Raw genomic sequence first — 26,058 nt, 5'->3', positions numbered from 1 at the left:
CACTGTTCCAGCAAGAAGAGCAGCGTTCCGAAAATTGATTGATCAACAGACCGTTGAGTTTAGATAACATGGAAGGTAGAAATTCATGATCTGCCGTGCGGTGTACAGTCTCCATTGTTTGCTTTCGGAAACCAAAGAGATTGATTGTCCTTGCTAGTTATTTATTGTGTATGTGATAATTTGAGACAGTTAAAGTTTTTTTTAATTTTAGTTATAGTTATTTAAGTTCATTTTTTTTTTTCATTTGCATTGCCTACAATTTTTACTAATTTCTAAACGATAGTGTCCCCAAGGCAACGTGTGGATTCCACAAGACAAAATACATCTTTTATCGTCATGCGGATCTAATGCTACTTTCCTCACTTCGTTTGTTGTAATCACATGGTCTACACTTTGGATTCTTTGTTCTATACTTAGTATCGTCGATTGTGAGTAAAGGCAATCGATGTAATCGTGGAAGGTGAGTTTGTTCTCCACCGTATTCTTGCCCACACCTTTTGCTTTCTTCGTGACGCTACTCTCTGTTCTCATGGCATACATCTTCGAACGCAAACCCGCGAACTCGACAATAATATCACCGTTACATTCATCTTTCAGTTTACCTAGGACTTTTTTGTTACGAGATGGAATTCCAAATCTGTTGGGTTGAGGATATGCAGAAGTATCGAAATACTCGAGCATGGAAGGATTTTTTATGTCTTCATAGAGGTTAGGTGTTTGTATGCTGTAAATGAAGCTGTCGGTGTCCGTGTACAAAAGTGATATCTTATCATTGAAGAAGGGTTTCATCACGTCGTAATGAAATTCGAACATGTAAAGTTTCGACAAGTCGAGAACCGTTGCGCCAACGTAAATTGGTTTTCTGAATTTCATCAATTTTATATCTAGATTGAAAAGTGCCAAATTCTCGTTGTAAATTTTTCTCGACTTGAATCTAGGATCGGCTATCCACTTCCGACATTTATTCTTATCGGAAATTAATTTCACGTCTACGTGCTTTCTAACATTCTCCATGGTCTTTCCGTACACCGCGTTGTTCATTAATTTAAAGAAGTCCTTGTCTAAATCGGAAGTGGCAGCTGTTCTATGTTGTGTGTTAGTTTCTATGTAAGGTCTTAACCACGTGGAATGTTTAAACTTTAGTATTCTTCTAACATTTACTATCTGAACACCCTTCCCAATCAAAAACCGGAGATTCTTGTAGTGGACGACGTATCTCTGTTTAGGGTCCAATGTTAACAAAAGCTTGTCTTGAACCGAGTCGGGTGGACATTTGATTTCGGGAGTCGGAGGCAAATCCGAAAACGTGTCGTGCAGGTGGTCGGAGAATCGGAGATCTACCTCTGCGAAGAAACCACACTCGCTATCGTCGAAATGAATAATGTCTATCGAAGTGGGATCTAACCATTCGAATCCCCCGTAAGGAAGTTTCTGAACCATGGCATGTCCGTAGAGATTATTAACGTCGGCGTAGAAGATGTAATTCGATGCTCGATTTGAATCGTAATCTTCTTTCATGTGTACGTTATTAGCTTTTGCATGTCTCTGTACGCATTGCACCATTCCACCTCGTATCCCTCTTTCGATAAATAGCAACATGTCAACGTCCGATATCAGTTCCAGCTTGACCTTTGTCTGGAATAACATTGCCGACCACGCTAATCCCGGTAGACTGTAGAAATACGCTGGATCTAATTTATAAATATTCGTTGCCGTTTTTCTGAACGCTTGAAAAACATCCGCGAGTATCGTCACGTCTAATTTTAAGTAGGCGTCGTGGTAGTCTCCGAGTGTCCTACATTCTAATTTCTCCCACATGAGTTGCGCGTGTTGGTATTCTTCGTCCGTGATTCCTTTCTCTCTGAGTCTGCTGTAAAATTCTCTTGGAGGTGGGAGAGCGTCGTCGTTAAATTTAGAACCATCACTAACGTATTCGTAAGGATAAACCCCTTTACGTCTAACGAGTTCTATGTCTACGTTGGGAAAACTAGCTCTAGTTATTTTAAATTGATCGTCGGTGAGTTTGTTCGCTAAAGCATCCAGACTTGCAGACAGAAATCTGTACGAATCCAGGAAGCGCATCTCGATTGTATTTTTCGTTCCCGGAATCGACACTTGCTTGCTGAGACTAATGTAGCGTTCTTCATTCTCGGCCAAGACACCTATACGTTTCGGATCGTAGCCAAGATGTCTCACCAGGTGGTGAAAATCATATCCGCTTCCGTTGTGAAAGAATATGGGTATGAATTTAGGTTTCTGGATTTTAAGATTGCACGTGTTGCAAATTCCACCTATGTAGTTTCCGCTGAAATGATCGTGGTGGAATATTTTTTTGTTCTCATCAGTGAAACTTTGATCACATACCGGACACACCTCAGTGGAATTGTAATTTTGAAGTTCATTTTCAGTTAAAGGTGCCATCGGTTTTGATGTAAGCAGTACGCTACCAATTACCTCAACCTCCTCCACCATTTTTTCCAGGAAGTGTTCGATTACATTTGGTCCGCGGTATATATATGCTTCATTTATTTTATCACGTCGCACAACAACATAGCCGAAACTATTAGGTTGATGAAGCTGGTACGGCGTTGTGGAGGAAATTTCAGGATCCGGTTCGCAGTAGGATAGTGGTTTCAGGAAAGACTCGAAATCTGCGACGATGATTGCGGGATGTTCCGACAATGCCTTGTGCATTTTGAATTCTTCGACTTCGTTCGTTTCGGGCATCAACATTCTAGTCGGTCTGTTGTCACCGCAATAAATTTTATGTTCGGCAAGTTTATCGATAGCAATTTGACGACTATGAAGATTTTGATGATCACGTCGGTCACGATCGTCGAACGTGGTTAGACATCTCGGGCAAACTTCGATGTTGTTTGCATACTTGGTAGTTTGACTTCTGACCAAACGTGATAGAGAACGAATTAGCGTGTAATGATAGACATCCTCGTTGGAAATGAGAAGAAGATTTATTACACAAGCATCGTCATCGTCGATATCGCTTATCCTGACGGGATGCACAAGATATTTATCTGACGTGAAGAAATATACATTAATAGCGATGCGTTTTCCTGCACGATTTTCGAACTTTGTTATATCCGACAATGTCACCGGGTATTCAATGCCAGACATTACACTTTCAAACTCGGACTCGTATTGCTTGTAATGATAAACCCGTTCTGGATTATTTGACCAATAAATCGGATGAAGTTCTGCCAATATACACCAGAGAAAACACTTGTTATCGCTGTTCTGTATATTTAACACAGCCCTCTTGTGTTGAATGTTCGGTGGAAGAGGAACGTAGCTGGATGCACGAAGAGGTGAGAATTGGTTCACGTAAACAGTTAACGTGTGAGGACTTCCACATAGAGACCACCCCGACCCTTTAGCCTCGAAATCGTCATGTTTCTTAACCAGCTCGTTGGAAACTTTATAATAGAAGTTGTCCAAATTTTCGACGTCAGCAAAATAAAGAGTCTGGTTTTTTGTACAATGATAAAAAATACTCGTTGTGCCATCAACTTTCTCGTATTCAGAAAACAGAACAACGTATACTTTTATAGAGTTGTTTTCAAGTTTATCTTTCAAAATATTTAGTACAGATGTTTTTGTTTCGTCCAAGAAACTTAGAATGTCACGGCCTGGTTCTGACTTAATTGAAAAATCCTGGAGTTGGTCGTTGAATGCAGATCTAATTGGTTTGCGTTCATTAGATAATTTAATTTGCTTGGAAGTGGAAGCTTCCGTTTCTGAATTATCGATTTTCCTTTTCGATGCTTGTCCGGTCGATGGTTTGCAAATTTTGAGGTGTTTACTTAAATGTGCAATGCTGATCATCTTTCCGCATCGAGCACAAGACTTAGAAGGTAACGAACGATTAATTCTCGAACCTGTTTCGCTACATCTTGTCCTGTGTACCGATAAATTGTTCCTTGAGATTAGCTTCCCACAAGTAACACATTCAGTTTTATCATTTTTACGATTGAAACTGGTGGTGGATGCCATTGTTTTCTCCAAAATCACAGAAATCAAAAAGTCTAGTATATAGCGATACAATTTTCAGGTATGTTATTTTATATAGAATTTCTTGAGGTGATTACAAAACTAAAAAAAAAATCAATCTACTGTGAATATAATTTTCAGGTACGTTATTTTATATAGAATTTTCTCAGGGCAAATACAAAACTCAAAAATCCAAGACAGTTCAGTTTTAACGTGTTCATATTTGAAAAAAAAAAATACAAAATACGCCTTGGAGATTTCAACCAATCCACTTTACTAGATTGGCAAAACTCTAACTATTGTTATTTGGAACCTTTAACCTTTTTTGGTGACGTAGAGTACGCATAGAGAGGTTGGGTTTAGTGTGTCGGTCGAGTCTCGGTGTCCTCTGTCCTCCCATACCAAAATAAACATAGGTCGTCATGGAACAAAAAAAAAATATATACCGAAAATTTTCTAAGTCCAGCATTAAAAAAAATCTTAAAATTGCAAATATCTCGAAAATGGTAAGAGTTATCGAAAAAATATATCGAAAAACACCCCCATCTAAAAAAAAAAACAATTATTATTTGTTTGTTTGCATCACAATACGGAAATAATAAGAGGCGCGCGCGCGTGTGTGGCACATCGTTCCCCCGAGAGGTGTTTACAAAGGTCACGATATATATAAACATTGGCCCCCGGGACTTGGAAATAATACGTATTCGCTCACCACTGTTGCCAGCTATAGGTCTCTCTCTTTATCTTACAGCAATGTTGGTATCTCTATCTTTTTTTAGTTGCAGGTAGGTTGCCAACACACTCTAGTTAATAATACTACATATTATACACACACACACGCACACACATACTGTGTTGCCATCCATCCATCCATCCATCTCTTTCTCTTTTACGGCAGTGTGTGTTTGTTGCCGGCTCTCCTTGCCCAGTGTATGTATGTTACGCCAGTATATAAATTGGCTAAGCCCTTGCCAAGTAAAAAAAAGCTGTAGGTAAATATTAGCAACATTGTCGGTTGTTTAACTTTTCCCCCTCTCTCTTTTTCTCCTCTTTTTTTTGTAAAAAGCTATGGCAAAAATACCAGTAGGTTGGCAACACTGCTTTATGCACTGTAAGGTAAGTCTTAAGCAGTGTTGTCAGCTCCTTGCTTTAGGTTAGGTTAGACAAAAAAAAACCCTTGGTGGTTTTTTCGAGTAAAGTGTTGCCAACACTGCGAGCACACAAGTGCCAGCTCCTTGCTTTAGGTTAGATTAGACCAAAAAAAAACCTTGGTGATTTTTTCGAGTAAGGTGTTGGCCACACTGCGAGAAAATAAGGCTTATGCCTTACAAGAGCAGACCATTAAAGCAAGCCTCAAGCAGTGTTGCCAGCTCCTTGCTTTAGGTTAGGTTAGACCAAAAAAAAACCTTGGTGATTTTTTCAAGTAAGGAGTTGGCAACACTGCGAGAAAATGAGGCTCATGCCTTACGAGTGAAATCCATTAAGGCGAGCCTCACCGAGCCTCATTTTCGGGCGTTGAACCGGGTTGATTGTACTACTACAACAGTAAGACTTAGAAAAAATCTGTTTGCGAATTCATCACGTACGCCTATACGTGAGAAAAAATATAAATAGAACCTATGTTCGGAAAACCAAAATGGCGACCGGAAGTGGGGTTAACTTGGAAACAGTAAAACTTAGAAAAAATCTGTTTGGTGTTTCATCATGTACACCTATATGTAAATAAAATATGAATAAAACCTATGCTCGGAAATCCAAAATGGCGACCGGAAGTGGTGTTATCTTGGAAACAGTAAGGCTTAGGAAAAATCTGTTTGGGGATTCATCATGTACACCTATACATGAGAAAAAGTATGAATAGAACCTATGTTCGAAAATCCAAAATGGCGACCGGAAGTGGTGTTATCTTGGAAACGGTAAGACTTAGGAAAAATCTGTTTGGTGATTCATCATGTACACCTATATGTGAGAAAAAGTATGAATAGAACCTATGCTCGGAAATCCAAAATGGCGACCGGAAGTGGGGTTAACTTGGAAACGGTAAGACTTAGGAAAAATCTGTTTGGTGTTTCATCATGTACACCTATATGTAAGTAAAATATGAATAGAACCTATGCTCGGAAATCCAAAATGGCGACCGGAAGTGGTGTTATCTTGGAAACGGTAAGACTTAGGAAAAATCTGTTTGGTGATTCATCATGTACACCTATATGTGAGAAAAAGTATGAATAGAACCTATGCTCGGAAATCCAAAATGGCGACCGGAAGTGGGGTTAACTTGGAAACGGTAAGACTTAGGAAAAATCTGTTTGGTGTTTCATCATGTACACCTATATGTAAGTAAAATATGAATAGAACCTATGCTCGGAAATCCAAAATGGCGACCGGAAGTGGTGTTATCTTGGAAACGGTAAGGCTTAGAAAAAATCTGTTTGCGGATTCATCACGTACACCTATATGTAAGTAAAATATGAATAGAACCTATGTTCGGAAATCCAAAATAGCAACCGGAAGTTGGGTTATCTTGGAAACGGTAAGACTTAGGAAAAATCTGTTTGCAAATTCGTCATGTACGCCTATATGTGAGTAAAATATGAATAAAACCTATGTTCGGAAATCCAAAATGGCAACCGGAAGTGGGATTATCTTGGAAACAGTAAGACTTAGGAAAAATATGTTTGCGAATTCAACAACTGCAAGATCAAAAATATTTATCTCAAGAAAAAAAAATAGGTTAAGTTATATCACGTAAGATCGTGGCAAGTGTGAGGTGGGAAAAAAAAAAATTTACTAAAACATCGCTAAACGCTAAAACATCGACAAAAAATTGTCAAAATATGTCAAAAACTGATATTCAATTGATAAAAAAAAAGCTACAAATGCATACCTACCAAGTGTGAGTGGGAAAAAAAAATTTGCTGGGAAAAAAAAAATTTGCATTGAAAATTGTACTAAAAACATCGCTAAACACTAAAACGTTGACAAAAAATTGTCAAAATATGTCAAAAAGTAATATTTAATTAATAAAAAAAAAATACCTACAAAGTGTGACTTTGAAACAATCCAATTACACTACTAATGTAATATAATTAAAGTAGTTTTTATATTAATAATTTACGAAGGAAAATTAGTTTTTTACATCTGCGTAAAAACCTGGTTTTCCACGTGAAGTAAATTACGTGTAATTTACGTAAAAAAGCTAACGAGTATTCAAATCCTGGGGAAGTGGGCTCAAGATTTTGTTAGCACGGGCTCGACTTCGAGCGTACCTGAGGTAAAATGTATTACGCAGCAGATGGCAATGTAAAATACTAATTAAAACAAATATGCTACAAATATTTTTTAAAAAAAGTGTTGGGAGCTATTCACGGCGCCAAAGAAAAGACAGAGGAGAAACGCGGAGAGTGCAGTGATATTTTACGGGAATCAGTCACAATATACAAAAGTTCTGCTCTTAGATCTCGCACAATGCCTTTTTCACAAGAATGGAAAATCCCGCATATTTTATGTGAATGTTGTCTATTCGTTTACTTACGCAATTATCGACGGGAAAGCTGTGATATTTTATATCTCTTTCTTTAGTTTTCTGATAATAGTTTTCACAGCATTCCATAGCATTTAGGCACGATTTCAGTTGACAAGATCTAAAGAATGTCCAACGCACTTAAGACTCCGTATCATGGGCAGCGCGGAGAGAACAAAATAAGGGTTCCTTCGGAAGACGATTTTTCGAAAACTATTGGTCGCATTTGAATCAAGTTTGTGATAAATTGATTAGAAAGGATGAATCTTAACAGTAAAAGTTGTAACGTTTCCCCTGCTACTATATTATAGAAGATATTCGTTGTCAAATATCTCAACATTCGCATAAAGAACCAGCTTTTTCCGTGCCGAGCTTCTCGGCGATGACGTAATGCACCCACGGACAACTGCGCATACGATCTGCGCCGCCGAACGAGCACCCCCTGGGTGCGATCGGGTTTATTGCTTACGGCTTGAAGAGAAGAAATTCCAATATGGCCTCGTATTTCAAAGATGGCAACGATAAGCTTAGGTTCTTGCCTCGAAAGTTGTTTGTTCAGTACATGTTGGTGTAGATGAAGATCGGAAACTTCCACACTTTTATCCAATTTTCCAACTAACTACAGCACTATACCGAATTCTTTGATGATGCTAAAGGCCATTGTGGTGAAATTGGGATACACCAGTTTTGGAGCTTAAGTAACCTAATGAATGACGATGCAAGAAACACTTATTGGAATAGGATTCAGACAATTTTAGGAACAAGGAATCTTAGGACTCACTCACCAGAAGTGCGCTTTGTAGATCCACCAAGAAATATCTTGTTTGGTGAGCGTTGGCAGCTGCGAGGCTCAGCAGGTAGTCGTTCCTCGCCCCCGTTGACTTCTGGTCCAGCACCTCTCGCTTCGAAGAAACCTGGAAATGAGAAAGGCAGAAAATGTGGTCACAAATTAACAGAACTGCGTAGGTATTAATATATGTTATAAAAAAATGGGACGTTAAGAAAGTCAAATTGAAAAATTTGAAAGAAAAAGTAATTAACGCTTTTATTTATTGTTAGTTCCATCAGTTGTGTGCCCAGGATTTTCTTGAAAGAAAGGCGAAAGATTAAATCTAGAAACCGGATTTTTAAGGGAACATTTTTACGCTAGAAAGGTAAAATTATTGCCAAAAAAAGGAAATAAAAGGACTACATTTTATTTTTGCACTCCACTAAAAATATTATTTTAAATGAAAGCACAACATATACCATTCATTTGTAAAAAGGGATACATTAAATTTCATAGAAGTAAAGTAAAAAAATGCAAGAAACTTAATGTATCCCTTTTTATGAATAGTATGTATTATGCTTTCATTTAAAATAATATTTTTAGTGGAGTGCAAAAATAAACTATAATCCTTTCTCATTCATTTCATTTTTATTTTTTTATTTTTTTTTATTTAATCTTACCATCCATTTCGAGTAAATCTTCCTTGAAACAACTTACCGCACTCCATAGCTTGCTGCCACTTTTACCTGGCTTCGCCAAGCAGATAAGTACACTTTCAACTCAACAGGCGTGCTGCTTACAATGCGTTTGGTACAGCTTAATCCCAGATCGCATTGTTGCAACAATCGCTGCAATGCATTCCCAACACGCATGGGGGGAAGGTATGGTAGAAGGGAATGTAGGCTGAAAAACTAGTCAATAAAGGACTAGAAGGAAAATGTATTTTAAAAAAAGGGGAAAAAAGGGAATGTGTGCTCAAAAAGGAAAAAAAGGGAAATCAAAACCATGTAATCTTGTTGGTGGAAGGTAATTATCAACACTGTTGTTATTTATTCCATGACCCGTGTTGAAAAATAAAAATGGAATTTCCTATAAAATACGGTCTCTAGTTCAATCTTATTTTTTTTAGTAGTAAGACGTATATATTGTAATCGTTATAATATGTAATCATATATAGATACATTTCTATGTGAGTATATATGTATATGCTTACAGCATTACAGAACTTGCTGTTTCCTCCAGAGAACATTTCCAGGTCCACCAAAAAATATCTATCTTTTACAGACTTGCCACACAATACAATGATCTATCATCAAGAATCGATATATTTACCTCAGAGTTTGCCTTTCGGTCATCTATTAGAAGAAATGTTTGTAAATAATATCAAATAATGCCATCTTTTACTTATTTTTTTGTTAATTTGCTACTCACTTTTGTGTCAATTTGTTACTTTTATTATTTTTTAAAATATGTTTTGCTTATTATTATTATTACTATTATTATTATCTTTGCATTTTCATTGTTAACAATTTCAGTGTAAAATGACCAACTGTGCTGTATCTGAAATTTTCTCAATAAATAAATAAATAGATCTGCCCCCTGCCTTCTCAAAAAATCACGACAGTTGTCAAGGTAGTGTTAGAGGACAATCTTAAATGTTGGAAGAGAAGGACACATTGTTGCATATGAGTGTGTACATATTTTTTCTGCACGTTTCTGTTGTATGTTTATAAATGTTCCTATCTGTATGTTAAGGCGGAGTACACTATGTCATAATATTGTATGATAGGCACAGCCCAAGGGCTTGTATCCTAAATGCCAATAAATATCATATCATATACTTTCAAAAAACTGGGTTTGTTTGTTTGTTTATTTGTTCCACTTTATGCACACACACAATAAACGAGACTGCATTTACAGTTTAAAGTGGGATCCAAACCACTATGTGGGGTATCGAATCAGGAACCCCTTGATTACAAGGTGACGCCTTAAATATATGTATGTAATGCCATGTAATCAATAGTTTGGTCTGGATCCCACTTTAAACTGTAGGCCCAGTTCCGATTAGCCTATCTGTGCATAAAGCGGACTGAAAACAAAACTTCAATCAATGAGTGGGTTGGTATGATTCATCATTCATACCCAGAGATGAATTCCATAATTCCAATTCGAAAAAAAGCATTCTCGTAGGGATATCCATGTATACACATGTATGCTACCCGCAAACGCAACAATTCCGATTTATCCCATCATTCAAGCACGGCCTACAAATCATGTTTCTCCTTTTCGGCTCTCATAGCATGGAATGCCTGCGACCATCGCATACATAAAGAACCCCGAAAGTTTCAGAGGTAAAGTAAAGGATTTACTGTTAATGGAACAATGGCAGAGTCGCGGTACATACTGAAGATATCAAGTCACAACATGAAATTGTATTGTATCTTATTACGTATTATTTGTCTTTTATATTTGTAGTTAAACGTTTTGTTAATTCATTTAATTTTGTGTATACCTTACAAGTATAAATGCTTATACTTATATACATGTAGCTTACTGATCCACATGCAGTTTCTCATATATGTAACATTACATTAACATGGGTTAGGTGGCAGAGCAGCCTACAGGCTGAACATCGCCCGCTTAATAAATAAATTTATTATTATTATTATTATTATTATTATTATTATTATTAATAATGAAGTGGCCGTTAACGAAGCAACGAACTGTCCGTGCCAAAGCTTGGGGAACTACTACTTGGAGTTTCGATCGCGAAGGAAAGACAATTCCTAGAACTAATAAATCACTTTCAAGCACACAACCTAACGACCCTTGGTGCAAGGGGACCCTTATTATATACTTCTCATACGACCAACTCAAGGAAAGGAGAGAACCGCCCTTGAAAAATCAAGACTGAGACATGCAGAGTAATTGGCTGCTGGAAATCTCACAAGATGGCTTGTTAATGATGCATGATATTAAGGCGCCATACATCAAGCGCGTATTGAAGAGGAAGGCTTACGTTACGAGTGATGAAACTTGCCCAAGTACGGTGATCTCATCCATGTCAGGAGTTCCGAGCTCCTTAAAGTGTGTTCTGGTAAGACTATCATCCTAATTTTGCCCGTAGTGCTTGGAACATTTTTAAGTATGGTATATCAATATTTCCTTCTTACACATATTGTGGAAATGACAATTAATTCATGTTTGTTTTCTTGAAAATAGTTATATTCTCTTGGAATTTTATATGTCGGATAAAACGGAAATATGATTTCTCGCTTTCTTTCCGTGTATTTACTGGAAACCCAAAAGTTGAGTGAGTCCAGAGCTAGTAGTATATGCGCCAAGTAGCCAAAATCAAGCATTCGATATAACTAGGGGGTATTAATTTTGCTTTATGCAACATTTATATGGGTGTGAAAGGATAGCAAAACTGTGACTTCCATTTCAAAGTGGTAGCTATTAGAAATATCAGGAATCCAAGATGGCGGATGTTAAATTTTTGAAAAACCAGCGTGCGAATTAACAAGGAGGATGCCGGGGATAACCCCCCTCCACAAAAATTTTATCCCCGGAAAAACAAAATAGTTTTTATTCCTGCCACGGATGTTTTTGTCCCCCTCAAAGAAAATTGAATTGAAAGCATATACTACCTGGTAGTATACCTTTCTTAGCACAACGTAACAAACACAAATGTAAAATAATTCGTGTCCAATAATGGTCCAGCCATCAGAGATTTTCTTGCCTAAAAGTATACAGCCTTGTGAATTAAAGAGAGACATCATTCTGAAACTGACCAGCCTTACCGAGCTAAGACAACAGCAAGCTCTTTTCCACTGGCATAGTGCTGATATTTTACATGCATTAAAGTGTTCACAAGAAACTTGTAGGTATATTAGATGGACATTAAGTCTGAAATTGGAAATAGAAATTTGATCGTTTTCGGTGTTACTAGTTGGATAGCTCTTTTGTGTGTAGGTTTGGGTTTTCTTAGAATGTTAATATACTGTTTCTGAATTATGTGTAAATGTTATCATAAGATTCAATGACCTATGTTAGAACCAATGTTCTAAGGTACTTAGATACGCAAGGCAAGAGTTTAATTTATTATCTTGTATGTAAATTTATATACCAAAAAATACCTGCCACAAATACGACACTAAGTGGGCCAGTGGCGTGACAGGATTTTCGAAAGTTGGGGAAACGGGTACGTATATTTTTTTTCCAGTAGCCCTTCCTCATTTTGCAATCTTTTCCTACTTTTGACGTTATTTTTTAGGAATACTGGGACAAAGGGGGTTTATGACCCCCACCAAACCCCCCCCCCATTGGGCACGCCAAACTGGAGTGGGCACCCCCCTCAAAGCAAAAAGCTTAATTCGCACAGTCGAAAAAACTACGGTCCAATTCCAAGACGGCCACCCTAGGAACATGATAAAATTCAAGTATAATTCCCGGTTTTCAAGGCTAAATTTAAAACAATTCAATGGCACAAGCAAATGTTTTCTCTATATCAACCTTACCTATTACGTATTCAATATATTAAAAATATGAAGGGTCTCTGTGATTCCAATGTATCCAAAATTATAATTAGATTAAATTAAATGGAAAATATTTAATTTAACATCGGGAGTTTACTTTTTCGATTTCAAACACTCAGACTCGAAATACATCTACAAACACAAGTCACAAAAGTTACGGGATATACTCATGTATAAGAACTTCAAACTGAAATTTACCTTATCAACTTAGAGATTCTTATCTTGCAATTATCTTCCGTCTGTCAGACAGTTTGTTCTGCAAAGGACTTAACAAAGTAAATGGATGGAGAGAATTTTGTTTTATTTCCACCCAGATTTATTTTATATCCTTGATAAAAATAATAGTTAAACAGTGAAAAACTTGCCTCAGAACATTTATAAATATATACAAATTCAATGAGGTTTGGATTAATATAGGTGCCAATTTTTCACGTCTACGGAGAAAAATTCACTCAGAATTCAAGCATAATTTCCGGAGCCAATAATTTACGCACGATTCTCGGAATTCAAGGAATTCCCGATGAATAGCCACCCTGGTTTTGTATTACATAGAATCGCACAAATAAACCTATAATTGATGAGGAAATGATAATTTTAAAGTAGACAATAAATAAGCTCACATGAATTCTTGTTCGAAGTACTAGAATCAGCTGTTGGTAGACGCCGCCATTTTGTAGGTAACTCTGAGTTCTCCATAAGGAAAATGGATCGCGAGTACTTGTATATGACGTCAAAGTCATACACCCAGGTACTCTATCCTTGCCTATTTATAAAAACAACTGTGTTTTGAAAATAAAAACACAAAAACCAGAAATATCGACAGACTACCTCAATAGATTACTCATATTAATTTTATCTTTTGCGTACATGAATTGATTCTACACATTTGTAGTGATCTTACACAAAACCATATATTTTAAAGTTTTTCTAATTAAAGTTATATCCTTCTGCAACACGCGAATACAGAAGTTTAAAATAAGGACACCTCGATGCAACAAATACCACATTTTATGTCGAATCGCACAGTTGGGATAAACAAATGTGTTTATCATTTAGACCAAAAAGTCTTTTGACTGGATATAGCCGTTTATTATGCAAAAACGAATAGTGTAAGTTTAAAGTTAGTTAAAAAAAAGGAAGCAATACTTCAGTTTCATGAAATAATAAGTTATAATGTGTGGAATTTATGCTCAAGATATATCAAGTTTTCTTGAGACATCCAACAGGGTCTATGTAATACGGGCTTCTTAAAAAGTAGCAGGGCACTGAAAGAGTAATGCAGTTATATACGTATTTCTAAAGGTACAAGTAGCATTGGAGCATGATTCATTTGCGTTTATAGTTAGTCAGGGTCTGACAAAAAATACACCTTAATATTACGAATATAATGAATTCAAGAACAGAACAGTTTTGTGACATTTGCATCCAAGTACTGCAACTTTTCAATCTATGTATGTATTTATTTATTATATTCGTGGAGGTACGAGCATATCATTGTACTGAGGCCTCCCCAATGGCGCAGTGGTAGCGTCGTCGCCTTGTAATCAAGGGGTCCCGGGTTCGATACCCGGTGGAGGCACAAGTGGTTCGGATCCCACTTTAAACTGTAGGTCCAGTCCCGATTAGCCTTACTGTGCATAAAGTGGACTTAAAACAACAAATCAATCAATCAATCATATCATTGTACTGAGTAGAATGCAAAATAATTTTGACAAAACAATATGAATTATACAAATGGGAAAGTAATCGCCTGGTAGGTCCTGACACTCTAAAGCTTGTGTCACACCATTGTCTACTCAATAGCTTTATCATTGAATTCTAATGAATCATAAACGGCAGTGTGAAACTCCTGAGGCAAAACATGACTCAAGACAAAATCTCCCAGCTTCTCTTTCAAATATTATTGTGGGAGTCCAGACTTAACAGCAGTGTCAACAGTTCACACATATTTGATAAACGGTAAAACTTAAGACAATGTCTTCTCTGCATAGATATGTTTCAATTAATTGTTGGGTGAACACAGACGACAGTGATTACTCCTGGAGCCTTCCTGCGAAGGACGAGCATTGCACTGCCAAAGCACAGGTAAGGTGGCCAAAGTCTGTGCTTTCAAAAAATTAAGGTGACAGCTTGAAAAGCTCTTCGCCTATGTACGAATAGGCTGGTTAAATTTACAGTACGTTCCTGTGTTTTCTTATATGCAAATGATAAATATTCGTACTCGAGTCCTTAGGTGTTATCTTTTTATTACAGTTTTGTACAAAATTTTGCAATTTTCCATAAAGTTCGGTAGAAATTTTCAATTACATTGTTGACGATTCGAATTTTACTGTAAAGAAATTTGAATTCAAGGAATATATTTTAGCATAGGTATATCGTGCCATCTGTAGAGAGTTTTTAAAATGATTTTTTTAAGGATGAAGCCTATATTTCATTCCTCATTTTTCCATTTCACACTTTCACCAGTTCCAACTGATCCGCCTCTCTCCTCCCTTTTCTTCCCTTGTGATTACGTCTTTGCCTTTGCGATTTTTTCTTCGCTTGCTTCCTCGGAGTAGAGTTAATAAAAATCCCTACTTCTTCAGCTTATTGTGCAACTCTGCTTCTATTTCCAAGAGCTTGACCACGAAAAGTGGCGGCAAACGGAACAATATGGTAGGGGGTGGAAGGAGTCCAACAGCTTCACATTTCTCGTAGCGCGTAAATTCCTCCACGAGGATGAATATTTCATGAGCGAAATATGAACGTAAAGATGTTCGATTTTCTGAGCGAAACATACCTCTCTTTCAAGTTGATCAATTTTGCCCAAAAAATCCTGATTGTCCACACATTTCTGAACAACTTTCCGGACTGTTTGTAACGTAAAAACGAGGGAACGGAATTTACGAAAGAAGTGTTGCATATGTAAATACATATTTAGTTATTTTAATCAAAATATACATGTGACTCCATTTCCACTAAAAGTGGAGTTAAGCCACTTCCCGGTTTCCAAGGCGAACTTTCCAAGAATTCAAGGCTCGAGCAGATGTTTCGTATATCTCAACCTGCGCGTTACCGCCTCTCACCACCCACACACAGGGTTCTGTGTGATTCCAATATATCCAAAAAGTAAAATGTAATTCAATTAAATAGTATATATTTAATTTAAGGCGCCGAGCTTACATTTGCCATTTCACATATTCAGTCTCGAAATACGTCCACAAAAGCAAGTCACAAATGTTATGGGATACACTAATCTACAAAATATTGTTAATTGTATAAGACTTTCAAACTCAAATTTACCTAATCAACTTCAAGAAATCTTATCTTGCAATAATCTTCCGTCTGTGTAATATATTGTTCTGCAAGGGAAGCTAAGAAAGTAAAAGGATTGAGGGAATTCTGTTTTATTTTCAACGCATTTTACTTCTCTTTCTTCGATAAAAATAAAAACTAAACTGTGAAAATCTTTGCCTCAGGAATTTATAAATATGCATAAATTCAATGGGATTTGGATTAGTAAAAATTGCAATTTTTCACTTCTATGGAGAGAAATTCCGGTGAGTAGCCACCCTGAATTCCAATATCCTTCTTTATATATGAAAGCTTAAGATGTGTAAGTTTTTGTTTTTTTTTACTAATAAGTTTATGTTTATCATTAATTTACGAATGAACTAGACATTTGAGAAGAAAACCACATGCCAGCGCGTTCGCCTGATCCGTTCCAACTTGATTTTTTTTTGGTAGAATCACGTATAATGTGTGTGTACGAGACACTTGTGGACAATGAAGAAGAACTCATTGTAAGAATCTTTGCTGCCTGTGGTATCGCCAGAACGACTCCTGAGATGTTAGAGTGTATGAGTCAGAGCTTATTTCGACTGTGTCAAGCCTGGTTGTGTCCTAATTACGAACAGTCCTAATTGCGAACAATGCCTAAATCGTCCTAATGCGAGCACACAAAAGTCAGAAATAATTTAATGTCCTAATTGCCAACACACGAAACTGAAAAAGCTGTTTTCAAAAACAATAGCCAACCTGATTGACTTATCATGGTTTTCTGCTTTGTAAATCCATCCAAGGTCATTTCACCCTTTCAGTCTGTCCACGTAATCTGACTTTCATTCGTGTGTTAATGACTCGAAAACCCCTTGGTGCCTGAAGTGATGTAAAAATGCTGCAACAGGAAGCACCGGACAAAATAATGTAGTGGAGGGATGGAACCGCAAAAACAATTAGGTAGTCACATCCGAGAGTGGAAGATCATATATAAGGCTTAAAGGCTGAGGCAGGAAAGTCTAATGCATGATTTTTAGAATGGAAATGAGCACGGAAGATCTAAGGAAGAATAAAATGTGTTTTTGTTTTTAGGCGAGGAGCACTAACAAGTATAAGGAGATTGGTAGTATCCCTAATTTTTTAAGAACAGTGTCATATGTTTTGAAATTTGAATTTGAAATGTAGGTAAAGTTTAATAATTGTATTATTAAATGACAAAGTTATTTTTCAGTTAAGAAGTGTGCAGTACGTATTCCTATAAAAAAAGCCACACTTTTATTATTAAATTATATATACTTTGTCGACTACTTTAATCATGTTGAATTTTCTATGATCCAACAAAACACTGACCAGTCTCTAGTCTCGAACTAAGTCCTTTAAAAAACAATATCGATAAATAGACTCGGCAAGTGTGAGAGAAAGTTATAGGTCCCTTGGCGAAAATAATATGTTCGCGATTAGGACATATAGTCCTTCGAGTATATTCCTGTTCAGGCAGCAAGTGTTCGCAATTAAGACTCTTCGCAATTAGGACTGCACCGTCATGTCTGCTCAGGAGCTGGAGCTTTGGAGCAAATCTTAACAACTGCTGCAAATGCATTAATCTTGGCTAGTTATGTTTCATGTAGTAATGGTAGAATATAGTAATATAGTTATTAAAGCCACAAATATAGGTCTTTCTTTTTCGACATTTATAACCATCCCATTTTTTTAAAAGTTTTGTTGACACTATTTTATGCTCAGATGGGATGATCGGGACTGGACCTACAGGTAAAGTGAGACCAGAATCACTTCTAATTTCGCATCTGGAAAGGTATTGCGTAGAACCTTCTACCTTCAAACAACTGTTTTGATTTTTAACTTTTGGTTGGGGCGTTTTTGGACTGAGGTTCTTTATCCCCTATTTCCATAAACAAACTCCACAATCTGCTAGTTTGCCAGGATCACGTCTTGACAAACCTGGTAACCTCCTACAAGTTTGTGGGTTACATATCCTTCTTGTCACAATGGTTTTGGAACCCTCATAACTTCTAAACGAGGCGTTTTCGGACAAGGGTTCCTTATCTCCCTTTCCATCATCCATGAAAGTTCGTATCATGGTCACGGAAACACCCTATATATTCTTGAATCCGAGGATTTAACCTCAAAGTAACTCAAATGCAAGAGCTATTCCGTTCTTGTAAAGAAAGGGGATTGTTATTTCAGAAGAGAAGCATCTCTTCCAATAACACCGCAGTTTGCTTTAAACCAAAGCAAAACAAAGCAAATTTCTTTTCGGATCTTCTCATAATGTAAAGAGTTAAAGTAAACTGGGTTGAATGCCTTTGACAAATAAATATGCTCCTCATTCACATTTCACTGTCTCCCATTTAACTTTGGAATTTCCTTAAATTTTGGTTACGAGATTGTGGAGAAATGATGGTTTGATTAATTATTACTTTGATATTATAAGCGATCAATTAGAGGGTTCAGTTTAATGATGGGACGATATTTAAGAATTGAAAAAAATTATATAATTAATATATTAACTAAACAATATTAGAAAGAAATATGGGAAAAGAATTAGTTGTGTACTGGAACGGGAAAAGTCCTTGAGATTTGGAGACAGCACTGTGCAGATAAGTTTAGAAAAGAAGAAAGAGGAGAATCCAACCGAGGTAATGAAGTGTAGTATACATGGGAAGATGAGATGGAAGGAAATATAATAGAAGCAGAAGTAAAAGATGCGATTAAAGAATGAGAAACGGAAAAGCAGAAGGATGCAATGAAATATACCCAGAGTATATAAAGTATGGAGAGAACGTGCTGAGGGTGGAATTAACCAGATTGTTAAAAGAAATGTGGTGTTACTTTAATGAGCATGTCAATTCCCGATTATCCCGTCTGAGCCTCCCAACGTCACGCGGGGAAGAAAAATCGAAACTTGGTCAAGAAAACACAATCTACCTTTCCTCAGCACAATTTTAGGAAATATTCTTGCCAGCTTTTCAAATTTCAAATTAATTTAATCGCATTTCTTCCAACGTTCCGATTCATCCCAGAAGGAAGTTTAGATATGAAACGACGAGAATTATTGCTCTAGGAAAGACATATTTTGTCCTTGAATAATAATTCGATCTCGCCGCTTTTGCCTTTCCCCAGATGGAGGCAGAGTCTCTGGAAGGAACGCAGATTGAATTTGAATGAAGTCTCTGGAAACGATTCCTGGCAACTAATGAAATCTTTCTGTGTCTGAAATAACCTGGTTCTTATGATCCTAGGAGAGCTTGTTTCCAATGTTCAGGCAGAAGGGAGGAAGGGAAATTGGGGGGGGGGGGGGGCAATATCAGGACCCGTGCAAAGCTCATAAAAATAACTTCTTTGAATACGTTATATCTGCCACACTAGTCCCCACGCTTCGAGTCTAATTAGGTTGGGTGAGTGGTTGTAGTGGAGGACTCGCATTCGAAATGTCCAGATTTCAAATCCTACCGAGACTGAGACGGTCTTTTAAAAATTCACACGCTTCGAGACTTGAAGAAACCAGGTACAATCAGACAGAGCTGTGTAAAATCGATACCTAGTACTCAAAACTTTCGATCTCGTTCGAGATTTTGCTAAAATCTAATTTAAGGTCATTGAAAGACAAAATTCTTTACTACACGACTTAATCAGATATACCTAGCAAGCGGAAATCTACGTCAGCTCATATATTTTGTTTATCGTAATTTATTGTTAGCACATACCTGTAAGCAACACCGAATACGGAACAAATCGGGAAAGTACGTAAATAAAACGTCTGCAGGAAAATTGATTACTTGAACTGGTTCACATCACATTCAACACCGATCAAAACAGAACCGAATATGCTGTGCTTAATTCCTCGAAGACTGAAACTAAGCCTATAGGAATTTTCTCCTCCCAAACTGACTCAAGATTTGAGTTCAGCGAAGATAACAGTGCCTCGGCAGTCAATCAGTTCGGGGTGCCGAACTGAAAGTATGCGAAGTAATTTTTCTCCGAATCGAAATTGAACCGAGATTCCCGTGCTCACTTCCCCGAGAGAGAACCTTGTCTCTCCAGTTTTAGTTCCGATTCGAGACGACCGAAACTACATCGGATTTCTTAAATTTCGGTTCAATTTCAGCTCAGATACCTGGTTCCAGTGGACATGCAGAAGATGATGTAATGAGATTAAATACTTACCTTGGCACTATTTTTCTGTAGTGATGTTATTGATGTGAAGAAACCACCTTTTTTCTTCTTCAGTCTGTAAAGAGAAGAAACTTGTGAGAAATTTATTTACAGAGAGAAACATAATTTAATGCACAATTTTTAAAGTTAGTTGCGAATTTTGAAATGTATTTCAGTCATTCTACAGAAAGTGAGCCTAGATGTCCCTACCGTAACAGTGCTTTCAAGGTTTATCTGTTAAAGTGAAATTTATAAAAAAACATATTCTGGACTGCTGACCGTTAGTACTATGCTTGATTACTTTTATCATGCTGTATTTATGAAGAGATAATTGTGTTATATGCATTTTAACGGTCGGGACCATCTAGGCCTACTTTCTATTATTTGTATTGTAGTCAGAAACGAAAGTCAATTTTAGAAAAAAATGAATTATTAATATCAATTATCTTTGCCCTCTTGATCGTGCAATTAATGGTAAGAATATGCCTTGATGTGTGAGCTTATCTGCTTTTAAAGAGTTTCTGAACTCACGATACGAGATACGATAGAATAAGTACCCTAGAGCAAGTTAAAACGCACTAATTGAGTTCTTTGAGTTTTTGTTTTAAGCGCATTTCATGCACTGAAGGACTAGTCGGGACTGGACCTACAGTTTAAAGTGGGATCTGAATCACTATGTGCTTCCACCGGGTATCAAACTCGGGGCTTGTTGAAGCCAAGGCGACGACGGTGAAGCTAAAACGCACTAATGTTGCCCGTATTTAACGGTGGTGGCCCCGAAATTTCTGACATGTTGGATATAGTTAGAAACTAACATCGACAAGTCATTTTCAAAAACTTATTCAAAGATTTACAAGAAGTTCAACGGGGAGACGAAGCTGAGAATTAATCTCTCTCTCTCTCTCTAGCCTACTAAAACCCGAAGGTTTATGGCTGCAGCAACTCAAACCTTCCATCTGTCCATACCCTGAGCAAGATCTATATACTCTTTTCCATCCCTACCGATTTCCTTTAGGTCCATCCCTCCATCTTCGTCTTGCGCTTCTTACAGGTCTCTTACCATCAGGTTTCCGAACAAGAATCCTGTAAACTCTTTTTGCTCTGCCATTCGTGCCACATGGCCTGTCCACTTAAGTCTTCTTGATATAACCATTCTAATAATAGTGCGGGGAATAAGCGCCAAAATATTTCATTCCGGATACTAGCACCAAACTTTGAGGGTTGACTAAATACATATCAGAGACTATAAGTCAGCCGGGAGACAAGTTATGAAATGATTACGTCACGCGCAGTGACGTCATCAAAATGGCAGCACCAGCAGATTCTTTGAAGTTTGAATATCTCCGAACCTACTGAACGGATTTTAATGAAACAAGTTTTATTTTAAAGAATACGTTTTTATCTAAAGGAAAGTTCATTACACATTTTGCAGTAAATTCAATAGTTTTTTAATAAAGTTTGAATTATAATTTTCTTTCCACATTTCTTGTAATTTCCTGTCCCGTCCACCTCCCAATGCGATTTCCACACAACACCATGCATAGGTTGCTTAAAATTGTTTCTAAAATTTAACTCTAAGTTTTGCTGTATGTTTGCACATATTATTAGTTTAACCTACTTAAAATTGCTCCTTCATGATTCGTTATCAGTAAATTGTTTTAATTCTAATTTGACATTTTCTTAAGAATAAGTCTACCCCCAAAAAGCTTTTAACAATTACTTGATAATTATAATATTTGAAATTTATGTCAATGTAATAATATATACATCTATTTGCGAGCAAATGACCAGAGATGTACAACCTCCGAAGGTCCAGCTCCAAGAGCCTTGCGAGGCTGAGGCCGGAGGCCGATATGGAGTTCGGAGGCTGAGGCCATGTGAGGCCGGGAGCCTACCTTGAGCTCGGAGGCTGAGGCCGTGTGAGGCGGAGGCTGAGATGGAGTTCGGAGGGCATCGCGAAGCCGAAGTCAATGGTAATGACCTTCACGTGTATTAGAGTCCAGTTTTTACACAGCGGCAGTGTGTACATCGTTCCTTGCACTTACAATACCAGTTCTTGTCAACGTCCGAAGAATATTGAACGTGGCACCATCATCCGTTTTTCATTCCAACTCATACGGATCGTGATTTTCAGGATTTTTAGTCAAGCAGTTTCTCCAAACATTGCCTGTTTTAAGTGTTGAAATAGGGCATCCGCCGTTTGTGAGATATGTCCAATATTCCTACTCATCTGAGTAAACAGTATAACCTGAGTGCTTGATTTACATGTTCTGTTGTATAGTCACGGACGCTTCTAGACTGTAACAACCCCGTTGACTTTGAATGGGATCATTACAAGCTAGAAGTGTCCGTGGCTGTACTTGTATGCAGCATGATACATTAATACCACTAAACGTTCAAGTAAAGATAATGCCATGTTGTTGTTGACAGAAAATTCTTGGAAAGCCACATCAATATCACGAAATGGCATCCACGTTTTCCAGGCAATTTTTCCTCAATACCAAAAATTGACGACACCTTACCGCACACAGTGAATGAATTGAAGAGTGAAATCAACTCGGATACACCACTGGGAAGCTTAGAATAATTCATGAATGGGTAAATACTGCAGTTCCGTACTCAATACAGGGTTCAAAGAGGGAATATAAATTCAAGTGCTGAAAGAAAGTACAGGATGTTATCTTTGTAGATGATTCGTACAAAAACAAGGAGAAGACTTTGTCATTGTCATCCAGTATTTGAACTGAAGATAAACTTGTTGGATTCTGTTTCACCACTGAGTGAAGCTTTCGGATGATTTGTCTTCACTATTGTCATTGATTGATTGATTTGGTGTTTTAAGTACACTTTATGCACAGCAAGGCTAATCGGGACTGGACCTACAGTTTAAGCTGGAATCCGAACCACTATGTTCCTCCACCGGGAATCGAACCCGGGACACCTTGATTACAAGGCAACGACGCTACCACTGCGCCATCGGGGAGGCCTTGACTATTGTCATATGATTTAAAGAGGCCCTCAGCTCTTCCTGGAGTTGTAACACCTGACTGGCCGACGTTTTCAGTCCAGCCCGAGCTTCCCAACCAGGAAACGATCATTGAAATTATGGCCATTTCAATGTGTAATTCTCCTAATATCAAGTACATTTTTTCGCTTTCATACAACTCAGGATACATCCATCAAAGTTCACATGTGCGTATACTGGTTGATCTGATATTATAACAGGTGTTTGTTTTGGGTTAATATTATTTTTAATATAGTGACAATAATATTTATGGCAAAGCGAACCATAGCTATGGAGTTAATATATTCTTTTAGAAGAGGCAAAACTGATTTACTCTTTCAACTTCATAAGTTTATCAGTTTCTTCCTTACGAGAATAAAATACAGTCCGTGGAAGAAGTGCTAAGTTACGTTTTGATGTTGGAGAAAGTATGGTGTACCATTGTGGCAGAGAGTAAGCAACGAATCTCCAAGGAGCAATTTTAAGTAGGTAAAACTAATAATACGTGCAAGCATACACCAAGACTTATTATTAAATTTTTAGAAAATGTTAAGCAACGTTATCTATAGTGTTGTGTGGAAATGGCATTGGGAAGTGGATTGGAAGTTATTTGCATTGAAGTTTAGAATTTATACCATGTTGCTATTGTTATTGTCTGAGGGTTGTTGCATTAGTGATGTATTTGTACCTTGAAATGAATTGACAGGTGTATTGCAGGAGGTATGATGGTCTACATTGTGGATCGCCGCGCACACTCAAATACACTGGTTACAATATTCACATACCTCACCACACGGACAACGTTTTTTTTTTTTTCAACTTGTTGAACTCTTTAACATGATACAGAAATCCTAAGGTGGCGAATAACCTTTTATCCATTTGTTCGGTTGGGAAATGTCAATCCTAGAATCCTACCAACCGGTGTGCAATCGCAGCGCAGAACGGTTATTTTGACAAACTCCTGTTTCCTTGCTGGTTGCTTTGGGGAGGGGGAATTTCAATGTTGCCGCATCTTGCCCAAGCAGTAGGCCTAATTGGTTGTTTGATCCAGAGTTCCTTCGTAGGGAAACGCGGCAATTGAGGGTCACTGCCATAAAGGCCGTCTTCGCGCCGGATCCTAGGCCGTCCCGGCTATAAGTATAGAGGTAGAGATGTTTTGCTTATTTACGTTGTGACGTCTGAATTGAGCAGCTAGTTCTCCCTAATCAACTATGCAATAGTCAGTGCTGCAACTGTTATTTTATCTTGTTCTGCAAAGGATGCTTCCTTGCTGGTAATCGGGTTTCCTGTAAATGTTCATTCAAATACCAAACTTTTGATAATCGCACATCGATCTTCACGAACAATGTTAAAAAGCTGGACGTGTTAGACACATTCAGTCACTTATGGAATTCTAACTACACTCATCAATTATTCCATTATGAACATCTCCTTCAAAGATAAGGTTAATTTCTCAACAAACATGTGATGAGAGATATTCATATTCATCATATTCGCTTAAATGTTCTTCTTCTTCTTCTTATGGCCCTACAGTCCACTGATGAACCTTGGCCTCCTCTGTGATTTGCCTCCATTTATCTCTACCTTTTGCCACAACTTTCCAATTTCTATACTGGAGCTTCCGAACATCCTCATCCACTCCATCCACCCATCTTAATTTAGGCCTTCCTCGCTTCCTCTGTCCACCTGGGCTATCTAACATCAGTCTCTTTGCAGGGTCACTATCATACATGCGAATCACATGATCTGCCCATCTTAACCTTGCCGCCTCTTTTACACCAATAAATGTTGGTTCTTGATATAAGTCGTAAAGCTCCTTATTAAATAGCTTTCTCCATTTTCCCTTTTCACATACTGGTCCCAATATTCTTCGTAATATCTTTCTTTCAAAGGTCTCTACCAGTTGTTCATCTTTTCTTGAACAGGTCCAAGTTTCCGCAGTATAGGTCAATACAGGTCTTATCAGTATCTTGTATAGTGTTAACTTAGTTGTTCTGGACAATATTGTGCTCTTAAAATGTCTCTGTTTTGTGTGTGTGTGTGTGTGTGTGTGTGTGTGTGTGTGTGTGTGTGTGTGGGGTGTGTGTGTGTGTGTGTGTGTGTGTGTGTGTGTGTGTGTGTGTGTGTGTGTGTGTGTGTATTTGTATACAGGGTGCTCGGAAATTCCCCTTACAAACTCCTAGGGCAAGTAGAGGGGACTAAGTAAACAATATGTGGAATAGGAACCCATGTCCGGAAACCTACCGTTTCCGTGCTACAACCATGACAATGTATCGGATGTGCCCGTGTTCGTATGCAACCGGGTAGGCAGTACATGATGGCAGAAGTTCACCTGATGACCTAAAGTGTATTCATTTATTACAACCATGTCAAATGAGGTGTTACGTAAGGTACAAAAGGGAATGACGTGTGACTCAGTCCATAATACAAACAAATTTATTTTGTAACAACGCCGAGGGAACAAAAAAGAAACTTACTATTCATTGATCAACACCTGTATCGACAGTGGAACGCATTAATTTGTAGACGTCACGTGCCATCAGGTGATCTTCTGACGTCATGTACTGCCTACCCGGTTGCATACCAACACAGGAACATCCGACATATTGTCATGGTTGTAGCACGGAAACGGTACGTTTTCGGACATGGGTTCCTATTTAAAATATTGTCTACTCAGTCCCCTCTACTTACCCTAGGAGTTTGTAAGGGGAATTTCCGGGCACCCTGTATTTTAAATTTTAGTTTCTTAGATATTATACGAAAAGATAAAAGTTTATGAAGAGAAAAT

The 26,058-nt window shown here is 37.6% G+C and overlaps 1 protein-coding gene across 1 annotated transcript in view; it reads right to left on the bottom strand.

Annotated features, from left to right (window-relative positions):
• Nucleotides 1-26,058, bottom strand: part of nwk (FCH and double SH3 domains nervous wreck) — a 431,276-nt gene that overhangs the window by 158,323 nt on the left and 246,895 nt on the right. Inside the window, exons 7-8 of the mRNA XM_083126323.1 lie at nt 20,279-20,342; nt 8,314-8,442 (exon numbers count right to left, since the gene is read on the bottom strand). Coding sequence (XP_082982449.1) covers nt 8,314-8,442; nt 20,279-20,342 — 193 coding nt within the window. The remainder of the gene's footprint in view (nt 1-8,313; nt 8,443-20,278; nt 20,343-26,058) is intronic.

The sequence above is a fragment of the Lepisma saccharinum genome, chromosome 8 (genome assembly GCF_977018435.1).
Source record: "Lepisma saccharinum chromosome 8, izLepSacc3.1, whole genome shotgun sequence".
Taxonomy (NCBI): Eukaryota; Metazoa; Arthropoda; class Insecta; order Zygentoma; family Lepismatidae; genus Lepisma; species Lepisma saccharinum.
This window is presented reverse-complemented; position numbering and strand designations above follow the sequence as displayed.